At 40.2% G+C, this 20,566-nt stretch overlaps 1 protein-coding gene across 49 annotated transcripts in view; it reads left to right on the forward strand.

Moving 5' to 3' along the window:
• RIMS1 (regulating synaptic membrane exocytosis 1) overlaps positions 1-20,566 on the forward strand; it is a 465,499-nt gene that overhangs the window by 307,493 nt on the left and 137,440 nt on the right. For 28 of the 49 annotated variants that reach the window (XM_025186713.2, XM_075923757.1, XM_075923729.1 and 25 more), the window contains 2 exons: positions 4,924-5,001; positions 10,249-10,320. In XM_025186713.2, the coding sequence (XP_025042498.2) occupies positions 4,924-5,001; positions 10,249-10,320 (150 nt within the window). The remainder of the gene's footprint in view (positions 1-4,923; positions 5,002-10,248; positions 10,321-20,566) is intronic. The other 21 variants (XM_075923727.1, XM_075923732.1, XM_075923742.1 and 18 more) reach the window with 1 other exon arrangement.

Raw genomic sequence — 20,566 nt, forward strand, 5'->3', positions numbered from 1 at the left:
ATGTGTAATAGGAATAGTCTTCTCCTACCTTGTCATTTATTCTGCTTAAGAATCTATGTTTATGTCACATCCTGTTTTGCCTGGCCTTAGGATTATTGTACCAACTTCAGTGGAGACACTACCAGCGTATAGATGTACCTGGATTCCATCTTTGTGCTATACAGGTTGATCTCCCTAGTCCAGCACCTTTGGGACCTGACCAGTCCTGAATGAGGGAATTTGCCTGCAGCCCCCCACCCACCATCTTGCCCCCATTGCCAGCTCCACTTACACCCAGCCAGCCCCCTTATCTCCAGGCCCGGCCAGCCCCAGCTGGGCTGTTGCTAACACCAGAGTGGGGCTGCTGGATGCTGGCCCTGCATTCACTGGCTCCAGCCTCAGCCAGGCTGTCGGACACCGGTCCTGGCCCTGCAGACCCTAGCTCTGGCCCCATTCTGGCTATTGGATGCCTCCCCATGGACTCTGGTTGTGCTGAGCTCCCAGTGCAGCAGGACTTCTGGGCCCTCTTTTACAGGGCTCCCTGCCTGGCAGGGCTCCTTTCTGCCTCTTTCTGTTGTCACAGTTTTGGGAAGTGCAACTTACAGTATGGTTTAAAATTACCAAGTGAAAATTGTTAAGCAGTTATTCCAAAAGTGGCTCCATTTTGCAGTCACTGTTGCCTTAAACATTTAATTGATCCATAGTTGGGCCCGATGTGACCTCTGTTTTTGTTTTTTGATACTTCTGAAAGGACATTATCATATTAGTACACACAGAATTAGTACACACAGTCCATATTTATGTAACTTCTTGAATGTTTTAGCTTAAGAGGTAAGTAGAAGTTAGGTTTGGAACCTAAGTTAGTCTATATCAGTGGTTCTCAAACTATGATCCATGGACTACTAGTAGTGTGCAGCCACTTTGCAGGTGGGCCATGGCTCGAGCTCAGCACCCCCACCCTGCATTATAATGCTCCAGCATTATGCCCTCCCGGCCCATAAGGTTGGAGTGCTAGTGCTGCCTTCCCTCTAGGGGTAAGTCTACACTACCCCCCTATTTCGAACTAGGGGGGGTAATATAGTCATACGGAGTTGCAAATGAAGCCCGGGATTTGAATTTCCCGGGCTTCATTTGCATAAAGCCGGCCGGCGCCATTTTTAAATGCCGGCTAGTTCGGACTGCGTGCCGTGCGGCTACACGCAGCACTAACTAGCTAGTTCGGATTAGGCTTCCTAATCCGAACTAGCTGTATGCCTCGTGGAACGAGGTGGAACGAGGTATACAGCTAGTTCGGATTAGGAAGCCTAATCTGAACTAGCTAGTTAGTGCCGCGTGTAGCCGCACGGCACCCAGTCCGAACTAGCCGGCATTTAAAAATGGCGCCGGCCGGCTTTATGCAAATGAAGCCCGGGAAATTCAAATCCCGGGCTTCATTTGCAACTCCGTATGACTATATTACCCCCCCTAGTTCGAAATAGGGGGGTAGTGTAGACATACCCTAGGTGGGGAAGGGGATGAAAGTCCCAGGCCTCAGAGCCAAATCCAGCTTGCAAGGGGAATAAGTGGCTCTACATGCCGACTCTCCCCCTCCCACAGCTAGGGAAACAGCAGGGCAGACACGCTGCCTGGAGACTTTTCCCACTGCTTCTATTGACCAGAATCCAGCCAATGGGAGCAGTGAGAGGCTGAGCCTGGGACAAAGTGTTTGGGAACAGAGGGGGTCACAAAAGCAGATAAGTGCCCTCCCTTTCCCTCATGCCTAGACCCCACGTCACTACCCCCTTCATACACCTTCCTGTTGAGACCTCACTCCCTCAGCCTGCTCCTGCACCCTCACCCTTGGCCAGACACTCTACTCCCACCCTGCTCCTGCACACTCCCTTGCTCCTGCATCCTCCCCCTGGCTAGACACCCTACCTCCCACCCAGAACTTACCCCTCACCCGCTCCTGCACCCAGACTCCCACCCAGATCCTGCATCCCCATCCCTATTCCGCTTGCTGGCAGCCTTGTCCCACATACTGAACCCCTCATTTTTGGTCACACCCGAGAGCCTAGGGGGAGGTTCCAAAAATCCACTAGCCTCAGAATCCCAGAAGTGTTAAACTGGCCTATGGGAAGCCTTTCCTGTCTTTCTCCCATGGGGCTGGAGTGCCAGGGGGAGTGAGGAATCTCATTTGGGGGCCACATCAGTATTGGGATTTTTGGAGGGAATTTTTTTGCTTCTCACTTGTGTGGTACCTGACTGATTTTTCTGTGGGTCAGTGGCTCCTGACTCCAAAAAAGGTTCCCCACCTCTGCCATAAATTTTGTGTCGGACATAAATTAATATTTTACTTTATTTAAAAGGAAGTTTGTTAAACCAACATGAGAACGTTAAAGTGCTTAATCTGTTTAATAATTTTGATTAATATTTATTTTTGTATTGGTTAAATTAAAGCATTTTTTCAAGCTGCAGCACTAGGAAAATGACTCGGGTGTCATTATGTAATTAATGGTGAGTTTCCATTAGCACCTGGTAGTCTGAGAAAAGGTTTGCATTGAGTATGGTGGGCCGCAGGTTAAAAAGTTTGAGAACCACTGATCTATATGTAGAGGAGTATGGAAAATTGGAGTTGTTATTGTGAGAAAGCTGGTGAAAGCAAGACAGGACATTTGACTTTAGCAAGGACATGAACCAGAGTTATGTTGCCACAGTGATTTGGTTGTACAGTAACTGGTTTGAGCAAGGTATTTAATAAGTGTTTTTGGAATTCTGGAATGGTGTTTTAAAATGCTATCTATATTAATAGTATGGGAAGGCTAGTCATGCAGATTCTAATTTAAATAATGTGTAAGGATAACCAATAAGGAAATGGTAGGAATATAATTATGAAAAGCAATAGTTCATGTTAATTAATACTGTAATAGATTGAAGAAGTATCCTTGCTACATTGCAGGGAAATGCCAATTAACCACTAGGTTTCACAATTATAAGGCTTTATGTCATGGTGTTGTCAGTGCACAGATTACCCACTGATACATATTTTTGAATCTTTGAACATATACATAATTGTAATATTTGAGTAATCATAATTGCATACCTGTTTGCTTGACTAATCTTTTCCCATTTGAATAAAGTACGGTTGTATTATTTGAAGTGTTGCCCAGTAGTTGTCTTCTAAACACATTTTTTATTATTATGGAATTTTCTATAACTAACCTGAAAACTAAGCTGGGGTTTATTGCAGTTATTTAATATTAACTGAGAGCATTTCAACATAAAGCTTTAAAATATTACACAGTTCTAAACCACAAGCATTTTTAAGCAACTCTTTCCTCCCACTGTAATAGCCCTTTGAAGTCATGAAAAGTCTCTCATAGACTTTGGTGGATCAGACCCTTAATGTGTAGGGCCCTCAGGTGAAATCCTGACTCCATGGATATCAACAGTAGTTTTGCCACTGATTTCAGTGGAACAGCAATTCATCCTAATACTATAATCTTTAGTTAGGCATCTTTAGTTTTGGTGTCATTGGGACTTTTGCCTGAGGACTTCAAGATTGTAACCATAGAGTGTACCCCCCCATCATCTGTTTTCCTATTTTTGTTTTAATAAGGGTTATACATTAAAGAGTCTGCGTAAGAGGAATACTATTATAGAAAAACCTTTAAGTCATAAAAATATACTAGAGTTCTCATTGTAAGACAAGCTCCTTTCTGAAGACATTATAAAAAACCTTACAGAGACAGATTTTTGTTTCTTTTTGTTTATAAGTCTAGTTGAGGTGGTTTCCTCACTGAGGGGCAGAAAAGGGTGTGCATTACCCTTTTTACTAGTCAGATACTGCTTGTTTACACTTTCCTGACAGGTAGAAGTTACAGCAAAGTAGGCTCCTTTAAATGTCCATACAGTGTGGACGTCCAACAAGTACGTAAGAAAGAGTTCAATTTACACAGCAAAAATGGAAATAGCAAAATGCAACCAATGGGATCCATGAGGCTCTGTAATATCTTCTATTAGTCCAATTTCTGTTTGTGAAAGAAACAAGCTTTTCAGTCATAGAGTAGTTCTTCAGGTCTAGGCTGAAGAAGATCTTTGTGTGTCTCACCCAATTTATCTTTCTAATATCCTGGGAATGACATGGCTATAACCACACCCAATATATCAGAAACATGTTAACTATATCTGTATTTGTTATAAGTTATAGCATTTATCAGCAAGACATGAACAAAGAAGGCCCCTCCCCAATTTTTAAAAACAGTAACATACCGATAAAGATTTCTCCAGGAGTAAGAAGTAAAACAAACTTAGCTTAAAAAATCAAATTGTAAAACTCTTACTTCAAAACTAATATCCACTTGTGGAAACATCCAGTTAAATTCTATAGAAGCAGTAGGGGAGAAAAATAATTTTTGAAGTATTCTTACTGGGTCAGTTTGCTGCCTTCGTATAATTGAGAGGTTATTTTTCACGGCAGCAAAACAACTATTAATATTTGTACAGATATTTAGGAAAGTTTCTTTCTTTGTTTTTTTTTAAAATTTTATCACAATATCTTGCTGGGATTTCATAACAAAATATTATTTTTCAAATACTACTTGAATATTCATGTGCATTGAGGAATAAATATGTATGCATTTTTCTAATTAATACATTTGTAGATTTAGTTTCAGTGAGAAAAATGAGAATTGGTAAGCTACAGTGCTATAGTTCAGTTTTTCACATTTTTCAATCACTGATGTCTTACATTTTTAACTACCATGGTCCCACAGATTTTTAAAATATCCCTCTTAAATATATGAATAAATGGACCATCAGAAATACAGTTTGGTCAGTACTTAGTACCTGAATGCTGTTGGTTATGTATCTTGACTGCATGTCTCCATCTTCACTGCATGTGACCATCTCTCTGTTTCTGTCCATTCTGTCCAATTCACTTCCATGTTTCCAAAATTTGTGAAGAACAAGGACGCTGGAGTCTTGCATTGCAAAACAGGACAGTATAAACCACCTAAGTGCTAAACCTGGAGCAACACAGAGGTATCCTTATTAAGTCACATTTTAGTTCCAAATAAATGAGTTATTGATTCTAACTTATGAACAGTGAACAATTTCTTTCCCTGACAACATGCTCTTTTGTAAATGTTTTATTTAATATGCTTTTTCATTCTCTTTATAGCTAAATATAGCTGTTTGCTTTTTCATATTAACATATTTAACCTCTTTATATAAAGCACTCAAAGTGACTGAATTTGAATGTGGAGTTAAGTGTCCACCATATATCCTGTGTGCTTTTTCTGGATATTGGGTACAGGCATTAAAGCCGTGTTTCTCAACCTTTTTTTATAAAGTACTCCTTTTAAAAAAAATTATAAGTAACCCCAGTACCTACAGTTTTCAAACACACAACTTTTTTTTCTACCATTGCAACACATTTGTTTAAACAACTTAATCATAGCCAGGCTGGCGATGAACTTTTTGGGTGTAAAAAGTACAAAAATAATAAAGCGCTGTAAAATTTGAAACAAAAATTCAGTTTTCTCCAAATTTCAGTTGTGTTGACGTTTCCCCCCCCCCCCCCCCCGACTTCTCTCGAGTACCCCTAATGGTATTCGTACCATTGGTTGAGAAACATTGCATTAAAGCATGGTTCAATGCACAGCTCGCACTTATTCACCCCATGAACTGGGCACTGCAATTGAACCTGCATGGAGATGGAGAGGGGCACTATAATTTACTCTTGGAATAAGGCAGCAGCAAATCACAGCCCTCCAGAATAAAAAGAAAGGGAATTGTGATTTAAGCTGTGCTTTCCTCAGGAGCAGACCAGAGAATTAGTTGTGATTCAGTCTTGTTTTTTCCCTTTCTCCCTCTTGGGGCACAGTGAGTTACTTCACCCCCTTTCATGGAGCATCTTATTCATGCCCATGTCCCCAATACACAAACAGCAGTAATCTTTATGGTTACACTCAGGCTCCTGGTACATGCAGGGAACCAGCTTAAAAGCCTGCTCCTGATGTGCACTGGTTCCCGGGGAGCTGCCTGCCTCCCCACTCCCCTTGCACTGTTGCCTCTGTATCAGAGGCAGCTCCCAGGGAGCCTCCCTGCCTCCCCCTGAACACTGCTGCCCCTGCGGTCTTCTGGGGAGCCACCGGCCTTTCTACTCTCCCTGCCACTGCTGCCTCTGAGACAGAGGCAGTAGCATGGGAGGGCAGGTGAAAGCCGGTTCATGTAAGGAGCTGGCTTAACAGCTGGCTCCCCACGTGTATACAGGAAGCCGCTGACATTTTTAGCAATTACACTGTTGTTTAAACAAATTTTAACATCCCTAGTTTGTAGTAATGATCATCAGGCAAATAGCCACTTTTCTTGCTCCTACTCAGACCAAGCAATACTCATAATCTGAGCATGGCCAGTTGAGAGTAAGGGGAAGTTGGTCTTACTCTGCTTCGAAACCCTCTAAGGTCTGAGACATGAGTATACCAATTGAACTCAATGGGCTATTCAGGTGCTTAAAGATAAATGCACACTTCCCTGAATTGCTGGATTGGGGTCCTCTATGGCAGCTGCAGCATACATAAAGAATCTTAAATATTGACATAGCTCTCCTGGTGAATGCCCCTTAAATTTAGCCACTTATGGGGGGAGTAGAATTATGCAAGGAAAATGAATGTAATAAAAATATAGCATTGTAATGCAGGATTATAACTTGTAATTAGGGCTTTTTTTTTTGGTGAGTGTTTTAGGTAAAAAACTACATTCTTTTAGTCACTGCTAATAAGACTTTCATGCATGTACCATATTGTTTAAGATGTGTTTCCCCATTCCATTCTTACCTCTGAAACAATACGTCATACAATAGATTGAGGAGAACATGAAAATCATCTGTGATGAATTATTTTAGCTCTAATTTGCTCTATTGTCTGTATACATAATTTTCAGGAGAGACTTTTGAGTTTCTTCTCATTTTCACCAAGGTCTAAAATATAAATCTTGAAATGGTTCTTTAATCTGACTTACGTGACTAATGCATGCAGTTGATTTTATCAATATCAATTCCTTGTGCATCTCTTCCAGTCTTGTTTCCTGTGTAATAAAGAATTTGGAGTTTGTCAACCATCTTTGTGCAACAGTGAGCAAACAATCTCTCCCTCTTCTTTGACCTCATTTGAAAGGCAGTCTGCATTGGTTACCTCTCAGGGTATGTCTACACAGCATTTTTGAACAAACTGCCTCGCCCGGCTCAAAAAACTTGGGCTAGCAGGGCTTCCACTAATACACTAAAAATGCCTGTATAGACAGTACTTTGAAGTTGTGTCCCTGTTGACTGGAGCTAGGAGGCTTAATCCCTACTCAGAACAAAATACTATGTAGTAATATCCTACAAGACTAACCTATATGTATTTAAGGAAACATTGATGTCCACTCTCTGTAGAGAGGGACGGATATTAAATGTTTCCTGACACAGGCCCATTGACTAAGGGCTGGGAATTGCCCCAGTGATACAAAAGGGCCAGGGAACTGGTGGGGCTGGCTGCCTGTTATCTTGACCTCATTCTGTAAGGGTATGTCTACACTAGCTCGTTAGTTCGAGCTAGGTAGGCAAATGAGGGCAACCGGAGTTGCAAATGAAGCCCAGGATTTAAATATCCCAGGCTTCATTTGCACGTTCCCGGGTGCCGCCATTTTTAAATCCCCTTAGTCCGAACTCCATGCCCGCAGCTACATGCGGCACAGAGTAGTTAGTTCGAATTAGAGATCCTAATTTGAACTATCATTACTCCTCATGGAATGAGGAGTAACGGTAGTTCGAATTAGGATCTCTAATTCGAACTACCTACTCCATGCTGCGTGTAGCCCTCCGGTTGCCCTCATTTGCCTACCTTGCTCGAACTAATGAGCTAGTGTAGATATACCCTAACAGAGTAAAAAATGCATTTAAGTCCATAAAAGCAATAAGCATTGAACCTATGTCTTGTATGAGACCACTATACTGTATAGCAATAGAAATTAGCAGGCACTCACTTGTAACTACTGACAAAAACAGCAAATTAAGTTTTTTTTAGAGGATTAGAGGATTTATCTGGAGTTGCCTGGGTCCTTGTGGGGGCTTAGAGTGGGGGGGGGGTACAGTAGTCAGGGAAGGAAGCCGGGAGGTGGGGACGGGCTCAGGGCAGGAGGTAGGAAGTACAGGATTCAAGGAAGAGATGGAAGGTTCAAGATTTAGGACAGGATGGAGTGTTCAGGACAGGGGACTCAGGACTGGGGACCTAGTGGAAGGTGTGGGAGGGCTGAGGGCAGGGGAGTGAGAGGTGCAGGAGTTAGGGCAGGGATGTTGGGTGTTGGGGGGGGATCAGTGCAGTGGGCAGAAATGTAGAAGTTAGGGCAAGAAGGTGTTCAGGATTTAGGGCAAGGAAGTTGGGAGTTTGAGTGGGTTCCAGACCAGGTCGCAGTTCTAGACCCCCCCACATCGTCTCCTTGGGGAGGCAGGGCTTCACTGCTCAGCCCTGAGGATGGTCCTGGGAGGACCGTGGTGGTTGGGCTGGTGACTGTCCCCGCCTCCAGTGCTGCGGCTAAGGGCTACAGGGGAGGGATTTGGGAAAGGAGGCCACTTACCCATGGCCAGCAACGTGGACAGCACTGGCCCCAGCTGGCCACTCTGTTCCTGATGCAGCAATTCCCTGTGGTCACTCTGCAGTATAGCTGCCACCTGTGCTTGCTGCCCTTAGTGGTAACTCTGCAGAATAGCTGTACCTTTGATCACCTCCTCCCTTTCCATGTTATGGAAAACAATGCCATTTCCGGCACATCCCATTTTCCTGGTACAACGAAACCCTGGCATTGCTTTAAGTTAGGATAAGACAAAGCTGCATACCAAATTTGATGGTCCTAGCTCTTACCATTTAGGAGAAGTTCTTGAACAAATGGACTCACAGACAGACACATATTTCTAAAATAGATAGATAGATAGTGAGAAGCATGTTCCACATGGCCCCCGCTTCTGGCCTTCAGAGCCTCCTGGAGTAACATTCCAGCAGCAATTCAAAGAGGCCCAGGGCTCCAGCCAGCACTGTTGCTGCAGTAGCACCAATAGCACTAGGAGTTCCATGCCCCTTTGAATCTGCAAGCCCCATGGCAATTTCTTTCTACTCACCCTCCCCCATCTATGGGCCTTGTTCTCCTCATATAAAGATGAATGGTTCCAGATCTAGCCTTGTTCCTCACCTTCTTTGAGGGACATTCTCTGCTAATACTAATTCCAAGTCTAGTTTATTAGGAATTAGTATTGAATTAGTATTTGCACTGGACACTTTACAGATGGTGAGAAAACTATAATATTCACCATCTCCCTGAGCTTCTGAGAGGAAGGCAAGCCCTGCCAAACCACCCAGGTTTAGCAGTGATGGGAACATTCTTTCCTAGCCCTAAACATTGACTAGTGTGATGGCCACAATGAGGTCCTTAAAAATAGCAACATTTAAATATGGCCAGTGAATGCATAGTACATACTCAGCTGAAGAAATGACTGTGGAAAGCAAGAAACAAATAAAATTTCAGTCTCAGCTCTCTTCTGGCTTTTTGTGAGATATATATATGGAAAATAGCATAAGGAAGCTAACTGATCTACAGGAGCCAATTACATTTTTTTTTAAAAGGTTCAGACATATGTTCTAATACCAACCAGGTAATATTTGATGGAAAAAGAATATTATTTCGTATAAAAGTTCAATATGTTTAACAATTTTGGCACAGTAAAATAAGACAAGGTTTTACTAATGTACAGTGTGATTTATACTTGATTTTATTGCAGTATTTTGTTTTCTTCATTACTTGGAAATGTGATTAAAACATTTTTCAGATTTACATTTCAGTGTTCTGTTTCTTCCTTCTACAACTGCACTTTCTTGCAGTACTGTATTTTTTTCTTGTCAAGAAAGGCCGGGGGTTCATTTCTAGTCCTGTGATGTGATAGTAGTGTTAAAAAAAGCAATGCAACAAGCTACCTACTGGAAATAATTATCTTTTTCTTCCCTAGTGTTGAGTGAGGTCTGCTATTTAGCACCCACAGCCTTCATATCACCTAAATTGAACTAATTTAATGCAATAACAGAAAAAGATCTGTGATTTAAACTACTAATTCAGCAACCCATTCATAAAGATAATATCACTTTTCCATCTGTCAGCCACTTCTTTCATTATTATCATAGTACACAATTAAAGCTTTACTCTTCATATTTCCCGTATTTTTCCTCTTTTTTCATTTTTGTTTGACATCTCATTTCACAGGCAGCCCAGAAAAGTGGAAAGATATAACAGCCAAAAACAGACTAGAAAAGACTCCGCATCTGAAACAGAAAGGTAGGACTGATTCTACAATATGCAGCAACCTTCTCTCTTAATCAGATTGGTTCCAGTGTATCTACTGCTACTTTAAATGTCACCTGTAAAACAATAAATTTATAAAATTCCCAGAACAAATTCATGCTGCCTTAGTTAAAAGTCTTAATGAGTTTGCATATGTCACAAGATTGTCACTTCTGGTGTGTTGGCCTCATATGTATTATGTCATAGTATAGAGGTTGTCTGGCTTTCTTCATTAATGGATAAACCAATAAACAATCTTCATAGGCTAAGATTAAAAGTTACTTTTGTATACATTTAATTATTCAAATATTGTACCCATTAAGTCCTGGAAGATTTGGCACTGGATCTCTGGGATCAGGATTTGGATCAAAATGTATATGATGAAGCAGTAAAACATTTTCTTTTATTGTACTTCATCACTGATATTTCTGCTTGATGTTTTACATTCTAAAAATAATGTTGACAGTGAAAAAAATCTATGTACCAAATGTGAATCTAACAATAAATAATTGCAAAACAGATTATCTTGATATATGACATAAAAGCTGCACAATTGAAATTGCAAAAATTAAAGAATTGCCACATTTAGATAGCAATATGAAGATGGAGATAATGAACATCATTCATTTTCTCAGGTATCCTTGTAAATAGAAATAAATTAAATGACATGTATAGAAAACACTATAATTTGCAATTACCTAATATGAATATGATTCTTGAAATATCAACTTTGCTTTTAAGAAGTTTATTTTGCCTTTATTATGATTTTAACTTTTACCTCTTATGCTATAATAATGTAGGAATTTTGTACCTAAGTTCAACATTTTCACAAAGAAAGCAAAGGAAAATAAACATTTGTGTTTAATAATGAGAGTATTCTACTGCTTCCAGTTAGTTCTAAATGTACATTTTGATGAGAGAGTGAAAGGGGGGCTTACCCGTTTTTGCTGAGATTTCTGTAAGGCTGTGTCAACAAGACAGCTATACCCCTATCTACACTACAAGAGGTGAATAGCGGCATTGAAAAAAGATTGAAATTTAAATTTGTTTTCAAATAAAAAGCTTATAATTTGTATAATGTAGTAAAAGTTGCAGTCACAGATCACAGATTCCACTGAATCTTTGATTTTTTTTCTCTTGGTGCATATGATTTTCTATGCTTAGTCTAGAGGCAGGAGGTTTGTTTTCTTTTGTTTTATTTAATTTCATTTAATTTAATTTTTTTCTTGTCCTAGTAGCAGCTTCTGTGCCAGGACAGGCAGAGATCATATGCATTGTGACATCATGAGCCTAATTAAATTAATAGGAGTTTTAGCATTATTTTCAATAGGGCCCAGATTTAAGACTATGTTTTGAACAAAAGTTCAATGCTTTATTAGTTTTAATAGCTTAATGGATGCCTATTGTGCATACTCAGAACTTTATTATATGCTTGTAAGTTGAGTTTTCCATTTTCTCCTGAAGAGTGACAAATATTACAACCCTTAGGGTATGTCTACACTGCTTTCCATTTTCGAGAGAGGAATGCAAATGCAGACAAATTAAATTGCAAATAAAGTACGGATATGAATTTCCTGCCCTTCATTTGCATAATTGCATTCGGGCGCTATTTCGAAATACCGTATTTTGTAAAAAGAAATGCTGTCTAGACACGGTTATTTCGAAAGAAAACTCTTCTTTCGAAATTACCCTTACTCCTTATAAAATGAGGTTTAAGAGTAATTTTGAAAGAAGGGTTTTCTTTCAAAATAACCGCTTCTAGACAGCTTTTCTTTTTTCGAAATAGGGTATTTCGAAATAGCGCCCAGTTGTGGTTATGCAAATGAAGCATAGGAAATTCAGATCCGCACTTCATTTGTAATTTCATTCATCTTCATTTGCATTCCTCTTTCGAAAGAGGAATTCAGTATAGACATACCCTTAATGAATAGAATACCCTTGCTGAATTTCAAATATCAACCATTTTTACTCCAGCCCTATGCTTTATGGCTGCGTCTAGACTGGCAAGTTTTTCGCAAAAATTTGCCAGCTGTCTACACTGGCCGCTTGATTTTGCGCAAAAGCACTGATGTTCTACTGTCCAAAATCAGTGCTTCTTGCACAAATGCTTTGACATTCCCGTTCGGGCAAAAGCCCTTTTCCGGAAATGTTTTTGCGCAAGAGGGCCAGTGTAGACAGCTAAAAACTGTTTTGCGCAAAAAAGCCCTGATGGCGAAAATGGCGATCGGGGCTTTCTTGTGCAAAACTGCGTCTAGATTGGCACGGACGCTTTTCTGCAAAAAGTGCTTTTGTGGAAAAGCATCTGTGCCAATCTAGACGCTCTTTTCCGCAAATGCTTTTAACGGAAAAATTTTTCAGTTAAAAGCATTTGCGGAAAATCATGCCAGTCTAGACGTAGCCTATATGTTTGCACTTCAGAAGATAGTAATTATATATTTGCAATGCAAAAACATTATGTCTCTCATGTTAGGAAGGCCTATATTTCTTGTATGTATTTAAGGGTAATTTGAACTTGAAATGATCATATACAGATTGAGGGTGGTCTGTTTCCTTCTAAAGGATCAACAAGCTGAATATGGGACAGCCTCTTCCCTAAGCAACTTATTTTAAAATGTTTCATGAGTAGTAAATTAATTTCATATAATATGGGAAGCAGAGTCATGATTTCTGATCACTTGGGATTTGAATTATTGCAACTGGAAATTTTTTTTGCAGAGAACGTAAATATAGTGTATGTTATTAGACATTTGAGAGCTACAAATAAAAGCTTATAAAATGCACTCTGCTTTTGCATTCTAAGAATGAACACATATGTAAGATATAGTTTATTCTGTCTGAACCAAGCTATTTGTCTCCCAATAAGTAATTAACCTACATCTGAAATCTAAACTATACTGACAACTTCAAAGTTTTGATAGCACTTGCACCAAACAAACATAAAATATTTACAATAATTAGTTAGCCTTTTTTTTTCTGTGAGAAAATCTGAGACTTGATACATCTGTGACATATATAATAGCTCTGTTCTGATATGTATGGGATTTAATGGATTTATAGCTTGGTATTGCAACGTCATGGCCTCTTTTGTGTTAAAATCCCTTAAAATTATGCAGTAGTCAGTTTTATGTAGTGACAACAATCACCACTTAAAGTATCTGAGTGCTGTTTTTAGAAATGTAACATTTGTTGACAGGGAAGGTCAGGAAGATTATAAAAACCAATCTGGACATCTTAAAATATTTCTTTACTTTTAAAAACACATCCATAGCACTAAGTATTCCTTGACTTCCTGGTTGAAGATCTAGATAATTCCTCTTTCTGATAATACTACAGGACTGTGTCTAGACTGGCCAGTTTTTCCAGAAAATCAGCCGCTTTTTTACACTGGCCACTTGAATTTCCGCAAAAGCACTGACTTCCTACTATAAGAAATCAGTGCTTTTTGTGGAAATACTATGCTGCTCCCGTTCGGGCAAAAGTCCCTTTTGCGCAAAACTTTTGCACAAAAGGGCCAGTGTAGACAGCTGAGATTTGTTTTGCACAAAAAAGCCCCAATCGTGAAAATGGCGATCGGGGCTTTTTTGCACAAAAGCGCATCTAGATTGGCCATGGATGCTTTTCCGCAAAAAGTGCTTTTGCGGAAAAGCGTCCGTGCCAATCTAGACGCTCTTTTCCGAAAATGCTTTTACTGGAAAACTTTTCCGTTAAAAGCATTTCCAGAAAATCATGCCAGTCTAGACGTAGCCCAGGAGTGGGAACTCTACCGCAGAAACAGCAGCAGCCAGGGAATGATGAATTCTGTCACTTCCTTTTGCTTCTTAATGGCACATCATGTCTTAATAGATAATCTGTCATCTGACATCTCATATAGAGAATTGTCTATATAGGACTGAACATTCTGATTTATTATTTCATCATATGTGTCATATCACAACAGTACTGTTTAGGGAGGTTAGTAAGATTAGTTAGACAGTTTAATTAATATGCTAGATAATCACTGCTCATCCATAGCAAATACTACACTAGAGCTGCAGTCCTTTTCTCTCTACCACAAGAGAACCAGGTTGGGGATTTCTAGAGAATTATCTTCAGATCAGTTCTGCCTGTCTGCCTCCATCACAGGAGGCAAGCAGCACCAATGCACCAAATGTCCCCTAATTGCCAACATCATTGACACCAAGATCCATAACTGGGATAGAAATAGCTTCCTCAGGGCCATCAAGATCAGAGATCAGTTTTGTTGTGCAGATCTTGCTGATCTGAAAGTTGCTTTAAAAAGACAAAGTAAAGATTGAGGGAAAGCAAGAGGCACCTAGTGGGCAATTTGCATTTTACCATGTGTGCCCATTAATCAGCAAGTGTAACCAGATGTCCAGCATCCTACCTCCTACTGCATTTTGTATAACTGCCATTGCCTTTTTATACATGGGCTTAATTCCTATGTTTATTAGGATATCTCAGCAGATAACACATGATGTAATATCAGTCAGCTATGTTGAAATAGTTGATAGGGATAAAAGGTTTTCTTATTACTGTCATTAAGTGCTTCATTTATGCCAGAGCTGAGCCTTGGCACCTCTAGGTTTGGCAATTTATAGCACCTGAACCTCTGGGCTTGCCACATCATTTATGAAAAGAAAAGAAAAAAATTGCTTGAGACCCAGCATTTCATTGTTTATGATACAGCACCTCTTTCATTAGAAATTAAGAACTGATGCCATTGTATAACTTCAACATTAGTCTCCAGGTGGGATGCAGTAAAAGAGTTTAAGATCTGGGCAGCATGCTGGGAATGAAAAAGCTCCATTATATTCAGTGCCATCACAAATATACTTCATGATCCTGACTGGGATTGGATCCACTTCTGTTTCAACATCTGAAAGTTCTCTCTAGGCATAAATGAAATAGTAGACTGGTAATATATTTATTGCTACTAAAGACAAAATACACTTTAAAATAAGCTAAATGCCACAAAAACAACAAAAGTGCTTTGCCCAGCAGAGCCTGGGAGTTTATTGGCTATCGTATGGTGGCAGGCAGGAGCCAGTCTGCGAATGGAGCCAGTTTAAAACCCAGTGCCCAGTGCAGACCAGCTCTACCTGCCGTGGGGTGGCAGTAGCTCTTTTCCCCGGGGGGTCTGAGCTCCCCATGGACAGAGGCTGCTCTGTGGCAGCAGCCTTTGTCGTTGGGGAGCTTGGACCTCCCACATACAGAACATGCTTTGCAGCAGCCTCCCCTGTTCCTCCCCTCTAATAGAGGCAGCAGCCTGATGGGGAGCAGGCAGCTCCCATGGAAGGAGCTAGCTTAAAATCACCGCCAGCACCTGCTCCTACCTGTCTCCCCCTCTGTAGACGCAGCGGTGCGAGGGAAGCGGATTGCATGTAGTTGACTGGATTAACTGATAAGCCCAGGCTTATCAGTTAATCGTATAGTCATCTGTATTTAGACATCTCTAGTTTGGCTTTGTAACATTAATAATGTTCTTTTAGTATGGGGCTTTTTGTGTGTGATTTCCTATATGTTTTTTTTTAAAAACAAATTTAAAATAAAATAAAGTCAATAATGTAGCATCATATTGACACCCACGCGGTCAGCAGCAGGATTGGAACCTTCAGATCTACCATACTTCACCACTTGTGCTAATGGAGTAACTGATAGCAATAGTGAGTTGTCTGCCTCTGTGATGGGGGGGAGGGGATGGGAAATGTTACTATACGGTTTCACAAATGTTTGTTGATATCAAACAAATAGTGAGATTTGGGGAAGTTGTGTTCCATGCCTGCTGCTACAGGGAAATGTGCTTTGATACGAATATACTTTCCCCAAGCTTGACCTTTCCTGCCCCATGCCCTTCAACTTGTCCCAGTCCTGTAGCCTCTGCAACCCCCATTCCAAAGTAGGAGGCACTAGAACATCTCAAAGATTGATAGTTTTGTAACATTGTCAAACCAGTTTATTTTCCCTAGCCTCTTTCTGGGAAATGGTTAAACTGTTTTATTTGAAATGAAAAAACAAAAACCAAAAAAACACCATCCCGACGTGGTCACCCACGATGGATGATTTCAGCCTAGGTGATTAAAGTTAGCCAAGCTATAAGCAATGGAAAACAAAGTCTTATAATGGGAAGTATCTGACCACCTTACTAATAATATTAGTAGATTATACTTGTTGTTGTTATATTATTGAAGCACCTCAGAGACCCAGTTACAGGCCAGAACCCCATTGTACTGTATAAATATGTGCTTTCAAGTTAAAAATAAGATGAGTGATAACAAAAAAGCAATAAGACAATAAGAACAGCTATACATGGTCAGCCATACAGGGTCAGACCAAAGGTCCATCTAGCTCAGTATCCTGTCTGCAGACAGCGGCCAATACCAGATGCCCCAGAGGGAGGGATCACAACAGGTAATCCAGAGAAACAGAGGTTAGGGACACCATTCCTACCCATCCTGGCTAATAGCCATTAATGAACCTACCCTCCATAAATCTAATCTAATGACCTAATATTGCTAAATAGACCAGATACGGAGTGGAGCAAGGCTTATAACATGCAAGCAGAGAGATCAATATGATGGCAGAAAATGGGATACTGGTTTCACAATTTTTCTGGGGGTGAGGAAGAGAGCTATTTAGAAGGGGAGCGATTAAACATAAAGAAAAAGGAAGGAATAGGTAAGAAGAACAGAAGAGGGAATAAGAGGAAAGGCAGATGTATAGTGAAGCTGAAATAAATGGATGGTGAGAAGGGAAAGAGGGCTAGCACAATAAAAACAAGACAGAGAAAATCACAGGGACTGGAATTCGTGGCTGGAATATCCAGAGGTCCAAAGTTTCCTGCTTCCCTTCCCCGCACGTGTAGTTTCATTTGAGGAGGTTTTGGAACAAACAGATAAATTAAACTGTAATAAGAAAACAAGACTAGAAATTGCAGAACGAGTAACTGTGGTATGCAACCAACTATTTAAATCAGCTTCTGTCCCAGATGAGAGGAGGTAATGGGACTCCAATTTTTAAAAAGGGCTCTAGAGGCAATTCCAGCAATTGCAGGGAGTAAGCCTGTCTTCAGTACCAGGCAAAGTTGTTGAAACTATAGTAAAGAATTATTATAATTATTAGAGACACAAATGAACACAACTTGTTGGAAAAGAATCAACATGGGTTTGGTAAATGGAAATCATACCTCACCAATTTAGTAGAATTCAAATGCCATGTGGACATGACGGATTCAGTGGATATGGTGTATTTAGATTTTCAGATAGACTTTGATAAGGTCCCTCACTAAAGGCTTTTGAGCAAAGGCTGTTATGAGATCAAATAGAAGGTCCTTTCCTGGATCAGAAACTGGTTACAATATAGGAAACAAAAGATAAGAATAAATTATTAGTTTTCAGAATGGAGAGAGATAAATAGGAATGTCCCTGACAGGTCTGTACTGGAGTCAGATCTATTTAACATATTCATAAATGATCCTGTAAAGGGGTAACCAGTGAGATGGGAAAATCTGCCGATGATACCAAACTACTCAAGATGTTAAGTCCAAAGCAGAGTTAAGAGTTACAAATGGATTTCATAAAACTGATGACTAGGCAACAAAATGGCAGATTAAACTGAATGTTGGTTAATGCAAAGTAATGTGCATTGGAAACATAATTCCAACTATACCTTTATAATTATGAGGTCTAAATTAGCTGTTACCACTCAAGAAAGAGATATTGAAGCCATTCTGGATAGTTCTCTGAAAGCATCCACTCAATGTGCAGTAGCAATCTAAAAAGCTAACAGAATGTTGGCAATCACTAGGAAAGGAATATAAAAAATAAAGAAACTATCATATTGCCTTTATATAAATCCATGCTAGTCTAATATCTTGAAAACGAAATAGATCCGGTTGCCCCATCTCAAAAAAGATACATTGGAATTGAAAAATGTATAGAAAAGGACAATACAAATGATAAGGTGTATGGAACAGCTACTCTATGAGAACTTAATAAGACTGAAACTTTTCAATGGAAAGTGGAAAAGATATGATTAAGGGGGAATATGATAGATTCTATAAAATTATGATCAGTATGAAAATGTTATTTACTGTACTACATCTCAAAACACAGGAATTAGGAGTTACCCAATAACATAAATAGGCAGCAGGTTTAAAACAAAAAAAGAAAGTATTTTATCACACAGTACATAGTCAACCTGTGGAAATCTTTACCAGAGGATGTCCTGAAGTCCAAGCCTATAACAGGTTTCCAGAAAGAGATGGAGAACTTCATGGGAATTATTGGTCAAGGATGGGCATGGATGCAAAACCATGTTCAAGTGTCCCTGTCTTCGGTTTGCCAGAAGCTGGGAATGGGCAGATGGATGATGTGTCATTTATATGTTCTTTGTTCGTTTGTTCTGAAGCAACTGGCATTGGCCATGCTGTCAGAACACAGGCTACTGGGCTAGATGGACCATTAGTCTGACTTATTATGGCCATTCTTATAATCTGATATCTGGCTCCTCACTGGGGGCACGTCTAGACTACATGGCTCTGTCGACAGAGCCATGTAAAATAGTTTACTCAGCATAGTCAAAGAAGCGGGGATTTAAATAATCCCCACTTCATTAAAATAAAAATGGCGACTGCGCTGTGCCGACGATCAGCTGATCCAGAACAGCACGGAAGACTAAATGCAGCATGGTCAACAAGGGAAGCCTTTGTTGACCAGTCTGGTATGCCTCGTGAAACGAGGTTTACCGGAGCGGTCGACAAAGGCTACCCTTGTTGACTATGCCACATCTAGACTGCCGCGCTGTGCCAGATCAGCTGATCATCGGCACACCGCAGCGGCCATTTTTATTTTAATGAAGCGGGGATTATTTAAATCCCCACTTCTTTGACTATGCTGAGTAAACTATTTTACATGGCTGTCGACAGAGCCATGTAGTCTAGACGTACCCTGGGAGAGAGAGAGGTACTGCCTGGGTCCAACTTCTGCCCCCCAATGTGAGGGGTCTCCCCAGTGCAATTTTGGATCCAGCGAGGTACTAGAGAGAGGAGTGGCCCAGGTTGGGCCTCATTTTACTCCCTGCCCTACAGTGTGGCAGTCTCTGCTTTAGTTGTTCCTCCTTCTACCTAGTGGAGTCTCTGTCTAGAAATGCACAACTTAGTCACCCAACTAATCTTAGCTCTGACCTCTTGGTCCATCATGGAATAAACATCTGATTTTGATTAATGTATTGTTGTAGCTGTATTGATCCCAGGATATTAGACACGAATTGGGTGAGGTAATATATTTTATTGGACCAATTTCTATGTGTGTGAGAGAGAGAACCTTTCAGGCTTATACAGAGCTCTTTTTCAGGTCTGGGGAAAGTACTCCAAGTGTCACAGTTAAATATATGATGGACTAGATTGTTCAGCATAAGTAGTTAATGCATATTGTAAAGACATCATTTCAAGTTGAAGTGGTTAGTTAATAGCAAGTTCATCATCAGAAGCAAGCTGCCTAGAAACTCACCAACTCAAAGTGGCATCAGATCCTTCCAGAATAACATATGCAAAATCTGTGGACATGTCTCCACAGCAATGACAATCAATACCCCCCAACAACACACCTTTCAAGATCTGTGGGTCTAATGCATAGCTATCATAGCATGTGATGTACTTCATCTGGTGCACTAAATGCCCCAAAAACAACTGGTAAAAGGAGACAATCATTATGAGAAATTATAAAAGCACCATATCATCCATGGGCAAATACTTTTCACAAAGTATCACTTCATATCTGATCTCTCAGTCCTTATCCTAAAAGGGAATCTGCAAATTCTTTATGAGCCTGGAAACTTAAATTCTAATCACATTAAGGATTCTTCCCTCTCCCCCCCCCTCACCCCAAGATGACACTACAAGACATAATTAGCCAATTTCCATTTTACTTAATGTGACTGAGGCTATTGGCTGCCCTCTGTTAACAAAATGGGCATTGCCCCCTATTGTACCATTGCCCCTTAATGGAAATAGAGCCAAGCTACCCTCAGGAAAGAGCTAGCCCTTACAGAGGTGAAGAGGAGCGAGTGAATGAAGGCAAAGGCCATCTTTCTAGTGGAATCTAAGTTACTTAAAGCACTGATTTTTAATATGTTTGCCTCATAAATTCTCAGAAAATTCATTCTATACATAGGTAATTTTGGGACTTGATTGTTCCGAGGTAGCAAAGAAGTTGAATCCTTGCTTCAAGTTGTTCATGAAATA

Source organism: Pelodiscus sinensis, chromosome 3, assembly GCF_049634645.1.
Source record: "Pelodiscus sinensis isolate JC-2024 chromosome 3, ASM4963464v1, whole genome shotgun sequence".
NCBI classification, from domain to species: Eukaryota; Metazoa; Chordata; order Testudines; family Trionychidae; genus Pelodiscus; species Pelodiscus sinensis.